Source organism: Geotrypetes seraphini, chromosome 2, assembly GCF_902459505.1.
Source record: "Geotrypetes seraphini chromosome 2, aGeoSer1.1, whole genome shotgun sequence".
NCBI lineage: Eukaryota > Metazoa > Chordata > Amphibia > Gymnophiona > Dermophiidae > Geotrypetes > Geotrypetes seraphini.
The window spans coordinates 526,647,524-526,666,731 of record NC_047085.1 but is presented as its reverse complement, the minus strand read 5'-3'; the positions used below and the strand labels follow the sequence as shown (position 1 = coordinate 526,666,731).

Here is a 19,208-nt window from a genome sequence, read left to right as displayed (position 1 = left end):
TCTGACCTAGGAAGGGCATTCTTATGTTCTTAATCCTGGGGAAAGAAGAGAAATAGAAACAGAAATACATTTCCTCCTGTACTGTGTAAATACAAAGAGATCAGAGATGCCCAGAGAAAAGCAAAGAATGAGCAGGAAAAAAGCTTTTCGGTTCTATGTGGTTTACAAAAGAGGTGGACTGACCTTAAACATCGATCAGGTAATGATAGATATACATAGAGTTACCATATTTGGAGCCTCACAAGCCCCACCCTGTTCCAGCCCCGCCCCCATTCCACCCCTCCCCCTAGCCCCACCCCCTCAAAGCCTTGTCTTCTTCCCCAATGAGCTCTGGCCGCATCATCGACGCATGATCAGAGGCCCTTTAGATGCGGCCGGAGTTTATCAGGGCTTTCCAAAACCCAGACAAACTGCCGGGTTTTGGAAAGTCCTACAGACCTTGGGAAAGAAGAAAGGGGGCAGAGATGGAGGCGGAATGAGGTGCAGCCAGGTGTCCTCTTTTTTTTTAAAAGAGGAAATCTGGAAACCCTACATACATTGCCACTTCGTTGTCTATTTTAATAAGACTGATCCTTTTGGAGACAACAATCCTCTAGGTAGAGGCAGGAACATACATAGAAACATGACGGCAGATAAAGGCTAAATGGCCCATCCAGTCTGCCCATCCGCAGTAACCATTATCTCTTTCTCTCTCTAAGAGATCCCACGTGCCTAATAGAAACATAGAAACATGACGGCAGATAAAGGCCAAATGGCCCATCCAGTCTGCCCATCCGCAATAAAGGCCAAATGGCTCATCCAGTCTGCCCATCCGCAATAACCATTATTTCTTTCTCTCTCCAAGAGATCCCACGTGCCTAATAGAAACATAAAAACATGACGGCTGATAAAGGCCAAATGGCCCATCCAGTCTGCCCATCTGCAGTAACCATTATCTCTCTCTGAGAGATCCCACATGCCTAATAGAAACATAGAAACATGACGGCAGATAAAGGCCAAATGGCCCATCTAGTCTGCCCATCCGTAGTAACCATTATCTCTTTCTCTCTCTGAGAGATCCCACGTGCCTAATAGAAACATAGAAACATGACGGCTGATAAAGGCCAAATGGCCCATCTAGTCTGCCCATCCGTAGTAACCATTATCTCTTTCTCTCTCTGAGAGATCCCACGTGCCTAATAGAAACATAGAAACATGACGGCTGATAAAGGCCAAATGGCCCATCTAGTCTGCCCATCCGCAGTAACCATTATCTCTTTCTCTCTCTCAGAGATCCCACGTGCCTAATAGAAACATAGAAACATGACGGCAGATAAAGGCCAAATGGCCCATCCAGTCTGCCCATCCGCAATAACCATTATTTCTTTCTCTCTCCAAGAGATCCCACGTGCCTAATAGAAACATAAAAACATGACGGCTGATAAAGGCCAAATGGCCCATCCAGTCTGCCCATCCGCAGTAACCATTATCTCTTTCTCTCTCTCAGAGATCCCACGTGCCTAATAGAAACATAGAAACATGACGGCAGATAAAGGCCAAATGGCCCATCCAGTCTTCCCATCCGCAATAACCATTATTTCTTTCTCTCTCCAAGAGATCCCACGTGCCTAATAGAAACATAGAAACATGACGGCAGATAAAGGCCAAATGGCCCGTCCAGTCTGCCCATCCGCAGTAACCATTATCTCTTCCTCTCTCCGAGAGATCCCACGTGCCTAATAGAAACATAGAAACATGACGGCAGATAAAGGCCAAATGGCTCATCCAGTCTGCCCATCCGCAATAACCATTATTTCTTTCTCTCTCCAAGAGATCCCACGTGCCTAATAGAAACATAAAAACATGACGGCTGATAAAGGCCAAATGGCCCATCCAGTCTGCCCATCCGCAGTAACCATTATCTCTTTCTCTCTCTCAGAGATCCCACGTGCCTAATAGAAACATAGAAACATGACGGCAGATAAAGGCCAAATGGCCCATCCAGTCTGCCCATCCGCAGTAACCATTATCTCTTTCTCTCTCTGAGAGATCCCACGTGCCTAATAGAAACATAGAAACATGACGGCAGATAAAGGCCAAATGGCCCATCCAGTCTGCCCATCCGCAGTAACCATTATCTCTTTCTCTCTCTGAGAGATCCCACATGCCTAATAGAAACATAGAAACATGACGGCTGATAAAGGCCAAATGGCCCGTCCAGTCTGCCCATCCGCAGTAACCATTATCTCTTTCTCTCTCTCAGAGATCCCACGTGCCTAATAGAAACATAGAAACATGACGGCAGATAAAGGCCAAATGGCCCATCCAGTCTGCCCATCCACAGTAACCATTATCTCTTTCTCTCTCTGAGAGATCCCACATGCCTAATAGAAACATAAAAACATGACGGCAGATAAAGGCCAAATGGCCCGTCCAGTCTGCCCATCCGCAGTAACCATTATCTCTTTCTCTCTCTCAGAGATCCCACGTGCCTAATAGAAACATAGAAACATGACGGCAGATAAAGGCCAAATGGCCCTTCCAGTCTGCCCATCCACAGTAACCATTATCTCTTCCTCTCTCTAAGAGATCCCACTTGCCTAATAGAAACATAGAAACATGACGGTAGATAAAGGCCAAATGGCCCATCCAGTCTGCCCATCCGCAATAACCATTATCTCTTTCTCTCTCTCAGAGATCCCACGTGCCTAATAGAAACATAGAAACATGACGGCAGATAAAGGCCAAATGGCCCGTCCAGTCTGCCCATCCGCAGTAACCATTATCTCTTTCTCTCTCTCAGAGATCCCACATGCCTAATAGAAACATAGAAACATGACGGCTGATAAAGGCCAAATGGCCCATCCAGTCTGCCCATCCGCAGTAACCATTATCTCTTTCTCTCTCTGAGAGATCCCACGTGCCTATCCCAGGCAGATAAAGACCTGGCTAACAGTCACGCTCATTATCAATTCATGATTAAATCAACAATGAATGTGATATAAAATCCTTGAGCTTGGACTTTCTTTGCCATTTCTGGGACATGACCATGGAAGTCCACCTGGCACTGTTCTTACATTCTGTCTACTGGCGTTGCTGTCGAAGTCCAGTCCAGCCTCTCCGAATCCGTCTTGTCATACGGAGTCAATTTCAAACTGACTGTAAAACTACATTTTTAATTTATGCAATTAGGTGTTCTAAACCCCAGCCCTGGCTGACCTCTAACTTATGTTCCTGCGCCCAATCTGTGGAATGTCACTGGCTAAAATCCCGCACTCACACTGATTTTGTTCAAATTCCCGCTGATCTGCTTGCAATCTGCCCTTTCACTTGCACCTGCTTGACCGATTCTCTTGGATCCAACCCTAGCCGTCTCTTTACCATGCTTAAGTCTCTGCTCAGAGAATAGTTAAGCTCTGGAACGCATTGCCAGAGGATGTGGTAAGAGCGGATAGCGTAGCTGGTTTTAAGAAAGGTTTGGACAAGTTCCTGGAGGAAAAGTCCATAGTCTGTTATTGAGAAAAACATGGGGGAAGCCACTGCTTGTCCTATATTGGTAGCATGGAATGTTGCTACTTTTTGGGTTTTGGTGATGTACTAGGACCTGGATTGGCCACTGTGAGAACGGGCTACTGGCCTTGATGGACCATTGGTCTGACCCAGTAAGGCTATTCTTATGTTTTTATGTCCTCACTCAGTGGCGTAGTAAAGTTGGTGGACCACCCTGGGCGCCATCTTGGTGGGGGTGCTGGCACCTCTCTGCCCCCCACTTGCACCCTCCATTCCCCTTCACCACCATGAACAACGTATCCGGCACGTTGCTCGTGTCAGGCTGGCTCCCCTTCCTGGTTCCGAGGTTAGGAAGTGGTGTCAGAGGGAAAGCCAATGCCAGTTACCAGACTTCTGGATCTCCCCGGACTTGTCCTCCTGAACATCAAGAAGACCAAAATCATGACTACCTTCAACCAGAAAGCCCACATAAAGATCAACAATGAAGAAACAGAAGTGGTTGACAGCTTCATTTCCCTTGGATCCCTCATTAGTAACAGTGGTGGTTCGACAGCAGAGATCAAACATCGATTAGCACTGGGGCATCCAGCCATGGTGAGCATGGACCACATATGGATGTGCAAGGACATCTTAGTTGCCACCAAAGACTGATCACTGCCATTGTGTTCCCAATCATGACATATGGCTGCGAGAGATGGATGCTCGAGAAAGCAGACAGAAGAAAAATCGATGCCTTCAAGCTGTGATGCTGGAGAAGACTTCTACGAATCCCATGGATAGCTAGGATAACCAACAAGAAGAGTTGTCCCTGGAAGGCAAGATTACCAGACCTATTTTGGACATGTCATGAGGGCAAATTCACCAGAAAAGGAGCTGCTACTTTTGGTCAGTGGTAAAAGGAAGCAGGGGAGACCAAAGGCCTGTTGGCTGGATACCATCAAGAATGAACATCAAGCATAAGAACATAAGAAACGCCTTCACCGGATCAGACCTTAGGTCCATCTAGTCTGGCGACCCGCACACGCGGAGGCCAAGCTAGGTGTTCCTTGATGGAGACCTTGATTACCCGTATCCCTCAATGTGATTTGCAAGAAGGTGTGCATCCAACTTGCGCTTGAATCCCAGAATGGTAGTCTCCTTCGGGAGAGCATTCCAAGCATCCACCACTCGCTGTGCGAAACAGAACTTCCTGACATTTGTCCTGGGCCTGCTGCCCCTCAGTTTCAGTCCATGACCTCTTGTCCGTGTCACATTTGACAATGTGAATAACGATGTTTCTTGCTCTATTTTGTCGAATCCTTTTAGTATTTTAAAAGTCTCTATCGTATCCCCTCGCAGTCTCCTCTTTTTGAGGGTAACATAGTAACATAGTAGATGACGGCAGATAAAGACCCAAATGGTCCATCCAGTCTGCCCAACCTGATTCAATTTAAACAGTCCCAGTTTTCTGAGGCGTTCTTAGTAGCTCAAATTTTCCATACCTTTTACTAATTTCGTGGCTCGCCTCTGCGCCCTCTCCAGCAGGGTTATATCCTTCTTTAGGTATGGAGACCAGTGTTGGATACAGTATTCCAAGTGTGGTCTGACCATTGCTCTGTAAAGCGGCATTATGACGCCCGCTGATCTACTCGTGATCCCGTCCTTTATCATGCCCAACATCCTGTTTGCTTTCTTTGCCGCCGCTGCGCATTGAGCCGACGGCTTCAGGTTCCTGTCTATCAGTATCCCCAGGTCCCTTTCTTGTTCGCTCTTTCCCAATGCTGCATCTAACATTTTGTATTCATGATCCTTGTTTTTCCTACCCAGGTGCATCACTTTGCATTTTTCTATGTTAAACTTCATCTGCCACTTTTCCGCCCATTTCTCCAGCTGGTTCAGCTTTGGAAAAGAGGGAAGCATGGCGAGGACTGGCCTACAGAGTGTTAGGGTTGCACATGGCTGAATGAGTAGCAGTATACCACTTATGATCGACTCTAAGTGGTTGACATTCAGAGCATTTTTCTCTGTCTGTCCTGGTGGATTTGCCTAGGTTTAGTGTAGTGAATGCTGGAAGTTGCAGTCTTGGTTTTCTAAGGGAAATGTGAACTGCAAATCCCTGCATGCAGCGGGGTAACCCCTGTCCGGATTCATTTGGAAGCCTTAACAAATATTTTTGTCTCTGAGAGTGAAGGATCAGGGCATGTAAGGAATGGGAGCAAACTCTCTGGCAAGTAATTCCAAGCAAGGAACTACCCATTTCCTGTCCTGTTTTACTCTCTCCCCTTTCTGCTCATTCTGGAATTGACCCAGATTTCTTTGTGTTTTTCTGCATGCTTGGCTTGGAGCAGGGATCCTCGAAAACCAGGAGAGGATCAGAGATTGTCCTGTCTGGAAGTCAGCCTGCAACTCCCAGGGAGCTTAAAGAAAAACCCCAAACGGAATTGGATCACTGAGTGTCTCATGATCTTGCATCAGCCACCAATACTTCCTTGCATCTTGCCACGTGCCCGTGCCCTGTTTGAACTCCAGCTCCAGAGTTTCCATCCTGCCAGTACTCAGACCCCTCCCAGGCCCACAGATCTTTGCAGGCAGCAGCAGCCGCCATTGTGCAGCAGAGCAGAGATGGACAGCACAGAGGTGAGCTCTGCAGTCTGGACCCAGGATCCGGCCCTGGACATTGTTACGGTGGACTGTGAGCAGGTAGGAGACTTTTGCACGGTATCCTGGCAATAGGCTGACCCTAGCTCAGGCGCTCTCTGGCCGCAGGATTCCTAGAGACAGAAAGGGACATGGCTGCAGCTCTCTGTATGAAAGCAGGAGACTCTCATGCATGTTGTCCTGAGAGTACAGGGTGAATTGAGCACAAGTCCTGAAATCCATAGAGGGTGAAAGAGACCAGGAGCAACCTAAGCTTACCATATGGCTCCTGAAAAAGGAGAACGGAATGAGACATCCGGGTTTTACTTCCATGGAAAGCGACGGAAGGAGGACGAGATGAGCTCTCCGGGTTTTACTTCCATTGAAAGCGACGGAATGAGACATCCGGGTTTTACTTCCATGGAAAGCGACGGAATGAGATATCCGGGTTTTACTTCCATGGAAAGCAACGGAAGGAGCACGGAATGAGCTATCCGGGTTTTACTTCCATTGAAAGCAATGGAAGGAGGACGGAATGAGCTATCCGGGTTTTACTTCCATTGAAAACGACGGAATGAGATATCCAGGTTTTACTTCCATGGAAAGCGACGAAAGGAGGATGGGATGAGCTATCCGGGTTTTACTTCCATGGAAAGTGACGGAATGAGATATTTGGGTTTTACTTCCATGGAAAACAACGGAAGGAGGACGGAATGAGCTATCCGGGTTTTACTTCCATTGAAAGCAACGGAAGGAGGACGGAATGAGCTATCCGGGTTTTACTTCCATGGAAAGCAACGGAAGGAGGACGGAATGAGCTATCCGGGTTTTACTTCCATTGAAAGCAACGGAAGGAGGACGGAATGAGCTATCCGGGTTTTACTTCCATGGAAAGCAACGGAAGGAGGACGGAATGAGCTATCCGGGTTTTACTTCCATTGAAAGCAACGGAAGGAGGATGGAATGAGCTATCCGGGTTTTACTTCCATGGAAAGCAACGGAAGGAGGACGGAATGAGCTATCCGGGTTTTACTTCCATGGAAAGCAACGGAAGGAGGACGGAATGAGCTATCCGGGTTTTACTTCCATGGAAAGCAACGGAAGGAGGACGGAATGAGCTATCCGGGTTTTACTTCCATTGAAAGCGACGGAATGAGCTATCCGGGTTTTACTTCCATGGAAAACAACGGAAGGAGGATGGAATGAGCTATCCGGGTTTTACTTCCATGGAAAGCAATGGAAGGAAAACCCGGATGTCTCAATCCGTTCTCTTTTTTTCTGGAGCCATATGAATCCCATCTGCGACCCTCTAGAGCCCAGAGTTACTACAGCATTCTCTGTTTTTTTACTGGGTAAAGATAAATGCTTCTCGCTGTTTCCAGTGTGAGAACAGGTGAAGCTGGAATACAGCACAAACAGATGTTTGATCACATCTTTATGGAAATATCACTGATACCTGGAGCAGAGCACAGATCCTGGACAGATAGCTGAAAAGTACGGTCAACCCCCAACAGATCTCCCAAAGAGGTATCGCATTGATACAAACGAAATAAAAATACAGCATGGATAAGAGAAGACCGAAGCTTCATTATAGCCCCAAGTGCAGACTGTACTCATACAGCACAGACAGCTGAACAGAAGCCTTGGCAGTGGAAAATATAGGAGAGAAAATATGGCTACTAGGGAGAAAATTGTATTTATACTTTGAGAGAACCCCCCCAAAACAAAACAAAACAAAGAAACCCCAAGAAGGATATCGTAATCGAAAGTACTACAAGGAGGGACCCAGCTAGGCAGATCTGGGTTCAAATCTTACTACTCCCACTGGCACTTCTTGTTACCTTTAGGCAAGTCATTTGATCTCCTATTTCCTCAGATGGTAAGCTCTTCTGGGCAGAGGCTTTTTCAAAGCTGAGTACTTATCACCATTGTATGGTCCGTGTCCACCTACTGGCACTAGAAATGGTAAGCCAGGGATGCCTAAGAATTCAAGGACATAGTGGCTCTGACCAATGGTCCATCTAGCCCGGTCTCCTGCTTTCACAGTGGCCAAAGACTGACAAGCGTCCAGAATCTCAAAGAGGAAGCCAGATTCCAGGGCAAGCAGTGGCTTCCCCCATGGCTTACTCTTAGCACTGCAGTTCTCTGAAGGCTGAAGGATGACCTAAACTTCACTGCAGCCAAGATCTGATGTCCAAAGTCACAATTTGACCTGTCCCTCCCTCAGTAAATGTCGTCCTTGCCAACGTGTGATCATTTAGCAAAGATTGGGCGAAGGAATCTCAGGCTGGGTTTTCTGTAGTATCAGAGGGGCTCATGGAGAAAATTTGACAAACAGTTAACACAGGTGTAATACGGTTTTGGTGTACGGGCTTCAGTGTGGATGTTAACTTGCACCAACCATGCAGGAAATCTAGTGCAACATAGAAGGATTAATTTACGACGAGTGGTTGTCCAGCGGCACTCCCTCTCTCACGCCAAACCCAACCACCCAGCAATGTCCATCCTCTGACCGGATCCTCTGTCCCCAACCTTTCCCTCACCCTCAAATCCCCCTCAAAGAAATAGTAGCGCTGCCCACTTGTTCCTGCCTCTGGTGTTGCCATCTTTAAGAGGATAATGGCTTGCACTGGGGAAGGTCAATTTGCCAATCACCATTCAGGTACTGGCAAGAAATGCCACATTTATCAGTGAGCTGCGGATTACTGCTGCAGTTTGAACACAGCAGTAATCTGCATGCTTATCAATTTATACTGTGCCGTGGTATTTTGTTTTTGCGGTAACTTTGGATTCCAGAATGTACATTTCAGGTTGAAAAGGTGACGGCAAAAGTTAAAAGGATGCTAGGTTGCATAGGAAGAGGTCTGGCCATTTGGAAAAAGGAGGTATCGATGCCTCTGTATAAGACTGGTGAGACCTCATTGTGTACATTCCAAAAAGATCTAAACAGGATGGAGTCGGTCCAGGGAAAGGCTACTAAAATGGGGTGTGGTCTTCATCATAAGGCGTAAGGGGACAGACTGAAAGATCTGGAGGAAAGGCGGGAGAGGGGAGATATGATAGAGACGTGGAAATACCTACGTGAATCGAGTCTCTTTCATTTGCAACGAGAGGGCAGAGGATGACGTGAAGAGGTGAGAGGCTCTGGCGTAATGGTAGATGCATAGAACAGTCTCCCGGAAGAGGTGGGGGAGACAGGGACTGTGACTGGGATCTCAGAGAGAAAAAGAGAGGCTGCTTACTAAGGACGGGCAGACTGGACGGGCCATTTGGCCTTTATCTGAAGAGGTGGGGGAGACAGAGACTGTGTCTGGGATCTCAGAGAGAAAAAGAGAGACTGCTTACTAAGGACGGGCAGACTGGACGGGCCATTTGGCCTTTATCTGAAGAGGTGGGGGAGACAGAGACTGTGTCTGGGATCTCAGAGAGAAAAAGAGAGACTGCTTACTAAGGACGGGCAGACTGGACGGGCCATTTGGCCTTTATCTGAAGAGGTGGGGGAGACAGAGACTGTGTCTGAATTCAAGAGGGCCTGGGATCTCAGAGAGAAAAAGAGAGGCTGCTTACTAAGGACGGGCAGACTGGACGGGCCATTTGGCCTTTATCTGCCGCCATGTTTCTATGTTTCTTACAAAACGGATCTGTGTATCCGCAGCATTCGTTCTCTGTGAACTGTACAAGAGACACCTCAGGGGAGATAGAGCAAATTATAGAAGATAAAGACCTAATGATTCATTCATTTTTCTACACCGTTCTCTCGAGGCAGCTCAGAATGGTTTACATTAATTTATTCAGGTACTTAGGCATTTTTCCCTGTCTGTCCCGGCAGGCTCACAATCTATCCAATGGACCTGGGGCAATAGGGGATGGGGGGGGTATTAAGTGACTTGCCCAGGGTCACAAGGAGCAGCATGGGTTTGAACCCACAACCCCGGGGTGCTGAGGCTGTAGCTTTAACCACTGCGCCACTCACTCCATCCAGTCTGTCCATAAGAATAGCCTTACTGGGTCAGACCGATGGTCCATCAAGCCCAGTAGCCCGTTCTCATGGTGGCCAATCCAGGTCCCTAGTACCTGGCCAAAACCCAAGGAGTAGCAATATCCCACACTACCGATCCAGGGCAAGCAGTGGCTTCTCCATAACAGACTATGGACTTTTCCTCCAGGAACTTGTCCAAATCTTTCTTAAAACCAGCTACGCTATCCGCTCTGACCACAACCTCTGACAACGCGTTCCAGAGCTTAACTATTCTCTGAGTGAAAAAATATTTCCTCCTATTGGTTTTAAAACTATTTATTATGAAAATTAGGTTTACTAATTACATTCCAGTTATTTATTTTAATTCTTTATTTTTGTCAACTTTCATCCAGGGTGAGGGATTTCATTTAGGGGAAGATAGTGGGTAGGGGATGGAATTAAGGGGGGTGTAGATAAGATTGAATTAATTCATATGGAAATTAAATTTGAAAGAATGATTTAAATTTGTATGAAATATTATTGTAATTCTTATTGTATTGAATGTATTTTAGTATTATCCTATTGTACTGATTATTTGATTCTTTCAATAAAAATTGTTATACATAAAAGTATTTCCCTGTAACTTCATCGAGTGTCCCCTTGTCTTTGTAATTTTTGACGGAGTGAAAAATTGACTCCACTCAGGATTTTGTAGACTTCAATCCTATCTCCCCTCAGCCATCTCTAACCTTTTTAGTCTTTCCTCATATGCATTATAAATTCATGATTAAATAAAATTGTCTTTTTTCTGGTCCATAGACTTTAGAAATCAGCTCTGTACTGTTCTTGGGCTCCAACTACTGGAGTTCCCATTGAAGCCCATTCCAGCCTATCCAAACCATCTTCTTTGCAGGATTCAGGCGGTGAAAGTTAGTCCATTCCTAGAGATCTTCTGTGTTCATCCCATGCCCATCATCTTCCTCGGGAGAGCATTCCTGGCATCCACCACACGCTCCATGAAAAAGAATTCCCTAACATTCCTCTCAAATCTACCCCTCTCAACCTCTAGTTTCACCATCTTCCCTTCTCTGGAAAATATTTAGTTTGGTATTAATACTTTTTAAGTATTTAAACATCTATATCATATCTCCCCTGTCCCTTCTCACCTTCTAGAGTATTCAGGTCTTCCAATCTCTTTTTGTATGTCTTTTGGTGCAAACTCCATACCATTTTCCTTACCTTTCTCTGGACCACTTCATCTTCTTATATCCTTGACTAGATGTGGCCTACAAAACTGAACACAACTCTCCAAGTGGGGTCAACACCTCCTTTCTTCTGCTGATTACATCTCTCTCTATACAGTATTCCCCCGATATTCGCGGGGGTCCGCTCCAGGAGCTTCTGATTGGTGAGGTCCAACTTTAGTACAGGAAGAGGCGGTCGGAGCATACCATGAGTGATTTCCTTCACTCACCAGCGCTCCGGCTGCCCTCTCCTGCCCCTCCGGCTGCCCTCTCCTGCCCCTCCGGCTGCCCTCTCCTGCCCCTCCGGCTGCCCTCTCCTGCCCAGTCATTCGCAGTTGGAAAATACCACGAATGACCGGGACCGCAAATTTGCGGGGGAGCACTGGTCAGCCTAGCATCCTCCTGGCTACAGCCACTGCCTTGTCGCCTTCAGATCCACTATCAGCCCAAGGTCCCTCTCCCCATCTGTGCAGTTCAGCCTTTCGCCTCTGAGCACATACATCACCCTCAGATTTCTACTCCCCCCAAATGCATCACTCACGAACACCAACTCTTTTGCCTTTATTTTCTCTGCCATTACTTTTCTCTTGTTTTTATTTATTTTCCTTGCATAAAGATCAGTGGCCATTTTTTATTGCCTCTTTCAGCTTGGACCACTGTTTTTCCCACTTCCCTGATGTCCTTCCATCCTATTAACTCTTTTTTCAGATACTCCTCCATTTTACTAAAATCCACACATCCAGAGCTTTGAGTTTTGTGTGGCTGCCCTTTGCATTAGTTGTTATATCAAAGCAAACCATTTGGGCTCCCACTCGGACCTTAGAGACACTTTTCCCCATTTGTGAGAACCAGATCCAGTATCGCTTTTTCCATAATCAGTTCTGTCACCATCCGCTACCTTTCTACTTCGTTCTGATTCCACAGACAGAACTTTCCAATCAGCAACAGGACTAGGGGGGGCATGCAATGAAGCTATTAAGTAGTAGATTTAAAACAAACTGGAGAAAATACTTTTTAACTCAACATGTAATTCTGGAATTCCTTGTCAGATAATGTGGTGATAGCAGTTAGCTTAGCAGGGTTTCAAAAAGGTTTGTATCATTTCCGAAAATAAAAATCCACTTATTTCTAGGATAAGCAGCATAAAATCTGTTTTACTCCATGGGATCTTGCCAGTAATTGTGACCTAGGTTGTCCACTGTTGGCTTGATGTTACCTGTGTAAAATGTATAAGAAAGTTTGAAAATGACCCCCTTAAAAGTCTGGATAGCAACAGATCACCGAGTGCTAGAGGGGCTGAGCCAGGTGCAGGGCAAGGTAGAAGGGTTGATTGAGAGGAGTGGGCGTCTAGCTAGAGAAAGACATATCACCGTGTCTTTAATTTGGAAGGGATGAAGGACCGCCTGGTGTTGATCATTTGACAGGTCCGTATTTCCAACGTAATGCTGCTAGAGACGAGAGGTGAGAGACATTATGTATGTTTTTGCTTTGGTTTCCAGGACCCAGTGACGTTTGATGACATTGCTGTCTACTTTTCCCAAGAGGAGTGGGAGTATTTGAAAGAATGGCAGAAGGAGCTTCACCGGGAAGTGATGGAGGAGAACCTGCAGCTCCTGATCTCTTTAGGTAAGGGAGAGATTTTCAGTGCTCTTCCCTCTGGACCCTTTAGAGTGTATAATGGGCCCATTTTAATAACACCCTTCCTCATAAGAAATAAGAAATGTCTCTAGGAATGGAAATCACTGTTATGTATAAGAAAAGTGAGCTAAGTAAAAGCAATGCAGCCACTGTGACATCACTGACGAGGTTGGCTCTTAGGCACTGCTGGAATGAGGTATTATGACATCACAGAATCAGAAGTGAGGCATCTATAGGGCAATGAAGCCACTGTGACATCACTGACGAGGTTGGCTCTTAGGCACTGCTGGAATGAGGTATTATGACATCACAGAATCAGAAGTGAGGCATCTATAGGGCAATGAAGCCACTGTGACATCACTGACGAGGTTGGCTCTTAGGCACTGCTGGAATGAGGTATTATGACATCACAGAATCAGAAGTGAGGCATCTATAGGGCAATGAAGCCACTGTGACATCACTGACGAGGTTGGCTCTTAGGCACTGCTGGAATGAGGTATTATGACATCAGAATCAGCTCTGGTTACACTTCACCGTAAGTGGGGAAGTTATCAACATGGGCTACTGTTAAAGTGTATTATTTTACCACTAACTCACACTATTTTATTCAATGAGACCGAGTTACTAATAACTGGGGTTAACATTAAAATAACCCGTCCTAACAGTAGCTCACGTTGATAACTTTTGCCCTATTTTGAGATTTGAAATAGACTGCCTGCACCCCAAAGGCTTCATCAAGTAGGGTGTGGCAGACACGGACGGCCTGAACGTCCAACCCGCTTTGCAGGACTTGTTCCATTTGCCTTAGAAGAGTCCCCACCCGTGACACATGTCCTGTGTTCAGTGGCAGTGCCACTCCTTCATAGACAGATCACGTTTGGTGAGATGGTTCCAGAACATATCTCATGGCCTTCTTGAGTGACTTCAATCTCCAGATTTACATACATTTAAAGGGCAGGTTGTTTACATTTTATTTTTATATAAATACAGTCATTGGGTTGTAGAACATTTGGAAAAGTGAAGCAAACATTTGATTTAGGGGGTAATTTTCTGTAGCCTGCAGCTTTTTTGAAATCCACGCATATTCTTACCTGGCACGTTTTAAGAACATAAGCCTTGCTATACTGAGAGAGACCGAAGGCCCATCAAGCCCAGTATGTGGCCGTCCCAAGTACCTGGCAAGATCCCAAAGAATCAAACTGTACTAAACCATAGAGTTTCTTATATCACACAATTTCCAGCAAGGAATCATTGCGGCTTAACAGATCCTAGGAATAAGCCCTGGTTTTCTCCAAGACCATCTTAGTGATGGCTTATGGCTCTGCAAAGTTGTTTCAAAATCAGCTTGCAGCCTTCAGGTTCCCATAGAGCTTGAAAATTGCCCCCATAAAGTCAGCCTTCACAGAGAGAGAGAATCACTTTCATTCACTAGATCCAAACCTGATGGATAACGGTGTTTTTGATCTTCTGCAGGGTATGGCACTGGGACGGAACATCAGAAGGAATGCCCCGAAGTCCTACATTTTCAGCCCTTGATGCCAGCAGAAGATGACCGGAGCACAGAGCACAGGTTCTCCAGTGATAGGAACTGGACCTATACGAGTCAAAGTGATTTCCAGCAAGGAGTGGGAAACAAAGCCAGAGAGGTGTTAGAGGGTCCCAGGCAGGCTGAAGAGCTGATGAAGGATGCAGTAGAGAAACCCTTCAAATGCACGAAGTGTGACCGACGGTTCCGCCTGGAGTCCAAGCTGAGGAACCACCAGAGCCTGCATACACTTCAACGACGCTTCATCTGTTTGCAATGCAAGAAAGGTTTCACGCACAAGCAGCATCTAACCAGACATCAGAAGATACATGAAGAACGTCGGGTGCTCTTTATATGTAACGACTGTGGCATGAGCTTCAATCACAAGGGCAACTTCACAACACATCGGAGGCTGCACACCGGAGAAAGACCCTTCTCCTGTCCTGAATGTGGAGAAAGCTTTAACCGTAAAGCAGATCTTATCATCCACCAGAGAACCCATACCGGGGAGAGACCTTTTTCATGTAATGAATGTGGGAAAAGCTTCAATCGGAAGCGATACCTTTTGAAGCACCAAGAAACTCACACAATAGAGAGGCCATTCTCCTGTAATGGATGCGGGAGAAGCTTCCCCAGAAAGGAAGCTCTTGTGAATCACCAGAAGATTCATCTGGGACATAAGTCCAACAACTGCAGTGAAATTGCAAATACCCTGGGCTACCAGTTGGATTTTGTAGTCCAGAAAGGAAACCGTCCGGGTGAAAAGAAGAGTTATCTGTGCTGTGTGTGTCGGAAGATCTTCGGATATAAGCAGCATTTGGTACGGCACCAAAGGATCCACACAGGAGAAAGGCCATTCGTATGCTCTGTGTGTCAGCTGACCTTCAACCAAAAGCAAATCCTTGACCGGCACATGGAAATACACAATGGAGAGAGGCCATTTCTGTGTTCTGAATGTGGCGGCAGCTTCTTTCTCAAGCACAACCTTGTCAAACACCAGAAGATCCATGCTCGACTGGCAGCAGCAGATTCAAAGTCTAAAGCTTTTATCTGTGACTTGGATGGTTCTGTGTAGAGATGGAATCTGAACTGACCATGCTATGTCCAAAGAGCAAGAAGGCACAGTAGAAATAATGTCCTCTGTAGGAGGCAAGATTCCCATCTAGGTACTCAGAGTTCATGCTTGCTTTGTTTTATTTTTTAGCTACTGTCACTAGCTAGCAGGAGATATCAAATATGTGTCCTTTGCTGTAGAAAGCAGAACTTGAGCTGTTTGTAGAACAAATGACCAGTTGTTTCTTTGGGCTTAGATGAAAATCCTGTAGAAAATAATCTGATGAGTGTGGTGGTCCCTTAATGTAAGGCTTATTCTGTCTTGTGTATCCTCTCCTAAGGGTTAGATAATTCAGACCATTACGTATTTGATACATCTCTCAGCTCAAAATTTGATGGGTTCCCTTATCTCCGAAAGTGCTTGAACTTCACTCCATCACACGTTGGCTTAGGGCTTCCTTGGTTCTTTTCCATCTCTGTTATCCATTTCCACCATCCCTTATGCGCTTCAAACACTTTCATATTGAAGGACACAAGCGTCTTATGGGTCATCAAAGGTACCGAGCATATCGGGCTTTACTGTTAACGTAATATAAGGAGCTCTGGGGTCAGAAGATGAACATCTCCAGTTTTTTTTTTTCTAATTTTCTTCTCATTCCAACACACACTGGTGTTAAAGTCTGAAAGTGTACCAAAATCACATATAAGCACCGATGGAAGTGTTTGTGTATTAGGCAGAATAGAGTATGATTTAAATTCGGCTGAATCCTCTTCACTTTGGTGGTTTAGATGCTTCTAGAGATGACTTCTGACCTTGGTGGCTTGTTATTAATTTGTACTTTGTAACTGGATGGGTTAGAGGCTTCAGTCATCTGTTCTACTTACACCTGGAGATTATGTTCCTTTCTTACCTGAGAATCTCAGTTTAGTGGTCTTAACATGATGCTGATCTAACTTGGTGCCTCCTTACAAACTAGGAACACCCAGCTTCTCTTTACCTCGGTAGATTCATTCTTCTGCTTGCTTCTGTATCCACCCATCCTTTCTGAGGGCGTATCCTGAGTCCTTCTGGAATGTTCTCAAGATGTTGGTTGCCCAAAACCTGCCTGAAACAAATACGGCACAACCTGCTATCCAGCTTTGGGGCTCACTCCTACATTTCTGCTCCGATCCTCAATGTACTTAACACTTGATCTGCTTTCTCTTATACAGAGATATCATTTTACAGCTCTACAGGGATTAAACCTACCAAAGACATGTGCCTTGTTAAATTTGTTTAACCATACAATAATAAGTGAAAAGGAGCTCAATATTCAACATAGTGATGATGGAAAAGTACCATGGACAATAAATGTGTTGTAGTGAAGTCGTGGATGTTGCCCTTAGGTCTTTACCACCAGGATTGCTGTCTATCTCTCTTCTGGAAAGGTCCTCTGCAGGGATCTCCCTCTGGATACAGTAGTCTCCCTTGCTGAGGAAGTCCTCTCTCCTATGGTGCAAAAGAGTCTGAACACACCCTTTGGGTCCTAGCCTTCCCTCAAGTCCTCAGTCGGACTCTCCTGTTTCATAGACAAAAATTCAGTCTTTAATTTAAGCTCATTCCACTTAGTTGGGATGATGAAGTTCTTGAGAGCAAGGCAGGTGCTCCCTTCTTTTCTTCTCCCCTCTTCCTTCTGCTCTAAAGTCCTCATGTAGCACTTAGTCACTTATGCAAATGATATGCAGATTCCCTATTTGGGTCACTTCAGCCACCATTTTATTCTTAAAGATCCCACCCTTTGGTTTCTTTTCCTCAAAGCAATCGGCAACGCCATCCCTAGGGACAAATCTTTCACCTCCTGGGTTTATCCCCCATCACCCAATTCTGTTGTCCTAAGGCAAAGGGGAAGTTTGGGAATCCTCTTCTCAATTCCGATCCATGTCTTGGATCTCTTTGGAGGTTTCTGGGCATGCCAACTCCATGCCTTCTGATTCAGAGGGGCCAACCTTCCTCTCCCCTATCTCCATGGGAGTATCTTCTTTGTCTCTGGTCCACCCTTGCACAGAATCTGCCCTCTCACCTCCCTGGGAGGGTATCACATATTGCCTGCAGACCCATGGGGGGGGGGGGGTTCATTCTCTCTAAGGTTGCTGTACTTATCAGGGAGGGAAGCTGCAGGACTTCCCCTCTCCCTCACCTATCACAATATTAAAGGTTTGGCATCCTGGATTATGTTTACTGCTCTGCAATACCACCCAGTCTCTAACTAACCCCTGGATTCTATATATGATGGCCAGATTTGCACACAAACCCGAATTAAGTATACTAACTACAAACAAAACATGTATTTGAATTCAAGAAATCTTGGCACCAGGGGTAGTAGATAGCGTGGTTAGGCAGATGGTGCTGTGCAGTACTCTATAAGGCATGGCGCCTACCTCTAATAGCATGTAACTCAAAAGAGGGCATGGCCATAGCCGTGTCAGGGATGTTCTGAAAAGTTGCATGTCTATTTACAGAATTCGGCCTTGGCGTTCTTAACTCGGGTTTCAGCGGATGCAAGACTGGGATCTAAAGTTAGGTTCTAGATTGGCAATTATAAAGGGTGTGCACTCTTGCACTTAGTGCCTGTTTTTTGCAGTGCAGTGTCCACAGTAACTGAGGTGGAAAGTGTGGGAGAGGGCATTGATGGCCCCCTGCCCAAATGTCACCACCACAACTGCGCTGCTTCATTACCCTCCTCTTGCCATGATCGATCTTCTAGTTGTCTCATGTATTTTTGAACTCCATTAAGCACTACCTGTTCTAGAACAGTGGTTCCCAACCCTGTCCTGGAGGACCACCAGGCCAATCTAGCCCTAATGAATATACATGAGAGAGATTTGCATATAATGGAAGTAATAGGCATGCAAATCTTCTCCATGCATATTCATTAGGGCTAGCCTGAAAACTCGATTGGCCTGGTGGTCCTCCAGGACAGGGTTGGGAACCACTGCTCTAGAAGGTGCTGTTCAGCACAACAGAATTATTCGTAGATTCTCGGAACATATTTAAAAAAAATTATCTGCTTAATGTTACAGCCCCTACTTAATGGAATCCCCTTCCGTTATTTCCATTATGTCTACGTCAACTGCCAATGCCCCAGGAATTTAAGACAGATCTTGAGACCCCTCTGTTTAGAAATATATGGGCCTGTTAGCTGAATTGTACTTTTTAGGTCTCCTTGCTTTCTGGGATTTGGGGCACCCATGTTGGAGTACTGAGCTTGAGATGTAACTGTATCTTCTCTTTACCTTCTCCCCTCTTGAGAATGTAGTCTTTTTTTTCTCTCTCTCTCTCTCTCTCTCTCTTCCTTTCTGTCAAATTTGTAGTTCCTATCTTTGATTATACTGCTCCTACTGTTAGATGTTTTAATATTGTAAACTTCTGACATGGTATGTCCCTGTGGCAGTATATCAAATAAAGATAAACTTGAAACTGCTGAGTCAGAGCAGTGTGGAATGTTCTAGAAGATGCTATGCTGAGTCGGAGCATCGTATTATGGAAACAACTAGAAGATGAGTCTCTGACATATCACACAGACAAAGGTAAGAGCCCAAGCATCCAATGCCATCCAAGATAAGGATTCAATGCAATGGAAAGATCCCAGGACAAGAATCTTGTATATGGGGTTATTTCATGACAAGTGGTCCAGAGCTCCCTACT

At 45.6% G+C, this 19,208-nt stretch overlaps 2 protein-coding genes across 4 annotated transcripts in view; one reads left to right on the top strand and one right to left on the bottom strand.

The window, feature by feature from the left end:
- Positions 1–19,208, bottom strand: part of LOC117354768 (zinc finger protein OZF-like) — a 265,018-nt gene that overhangs the window by 72,028 nt on the left and 173,782 nt on the right. The gene's annotated exons all lie outside the window — the stretch shown is intronic.
- LOC117354766 (zinc finger protein OZF-like) lies at positions 6,046–18,361 on the top strand. Of its 2 annotated transcripts, none has more exons than XM_033932721.1 (3): positions 6,046–6,168; positions 12,807–12,933; positions 14,419–18,361. In XM_033932721.1, the coding sequence occupies exons 1-3, from the start codon at positions 6,091–6,093 to the stop codon at positions 15,543–15,545; spliced, it is 1,332 nt and encodes a 443-aa protein (XP_033788612.1). In that variant the 5' UTR covers positions 6,046–6,090; the 3' UTR covers positions 15,546–18,361. The 2 variants fall into 2 exon arrangements, with proteins under 2 accessions (XP_033788612.1, XP_033788613.1); XM_033932722.1 differs by having other exon boundaries at positions 6,088–6,160; positions 14,419–18,360.

Coding starts and splice junctions, on each gene's coding strand:
- LOC117354766 (XM_033932721.1), top strand. CDS start 6,091: ATGGACAGCACAGAGGTGAGCTCTGCAGTCTGGACCCAGGATCCGGCC. Junction 6,169..12,806: donor TTACGGTGGACTGTGAGCAG/GTAGGAGACTTT, acceptor TTTGGTTTCCAG/GACCCAGTGACGTTTGATGA. Junction 12,934..14,418: donor GCAGCTCCTGATCTCTTTAG/GTAAGGGAGAGA, acceptor GATCTTCTGCAG/GGTATGGCACTGGGACGGAA.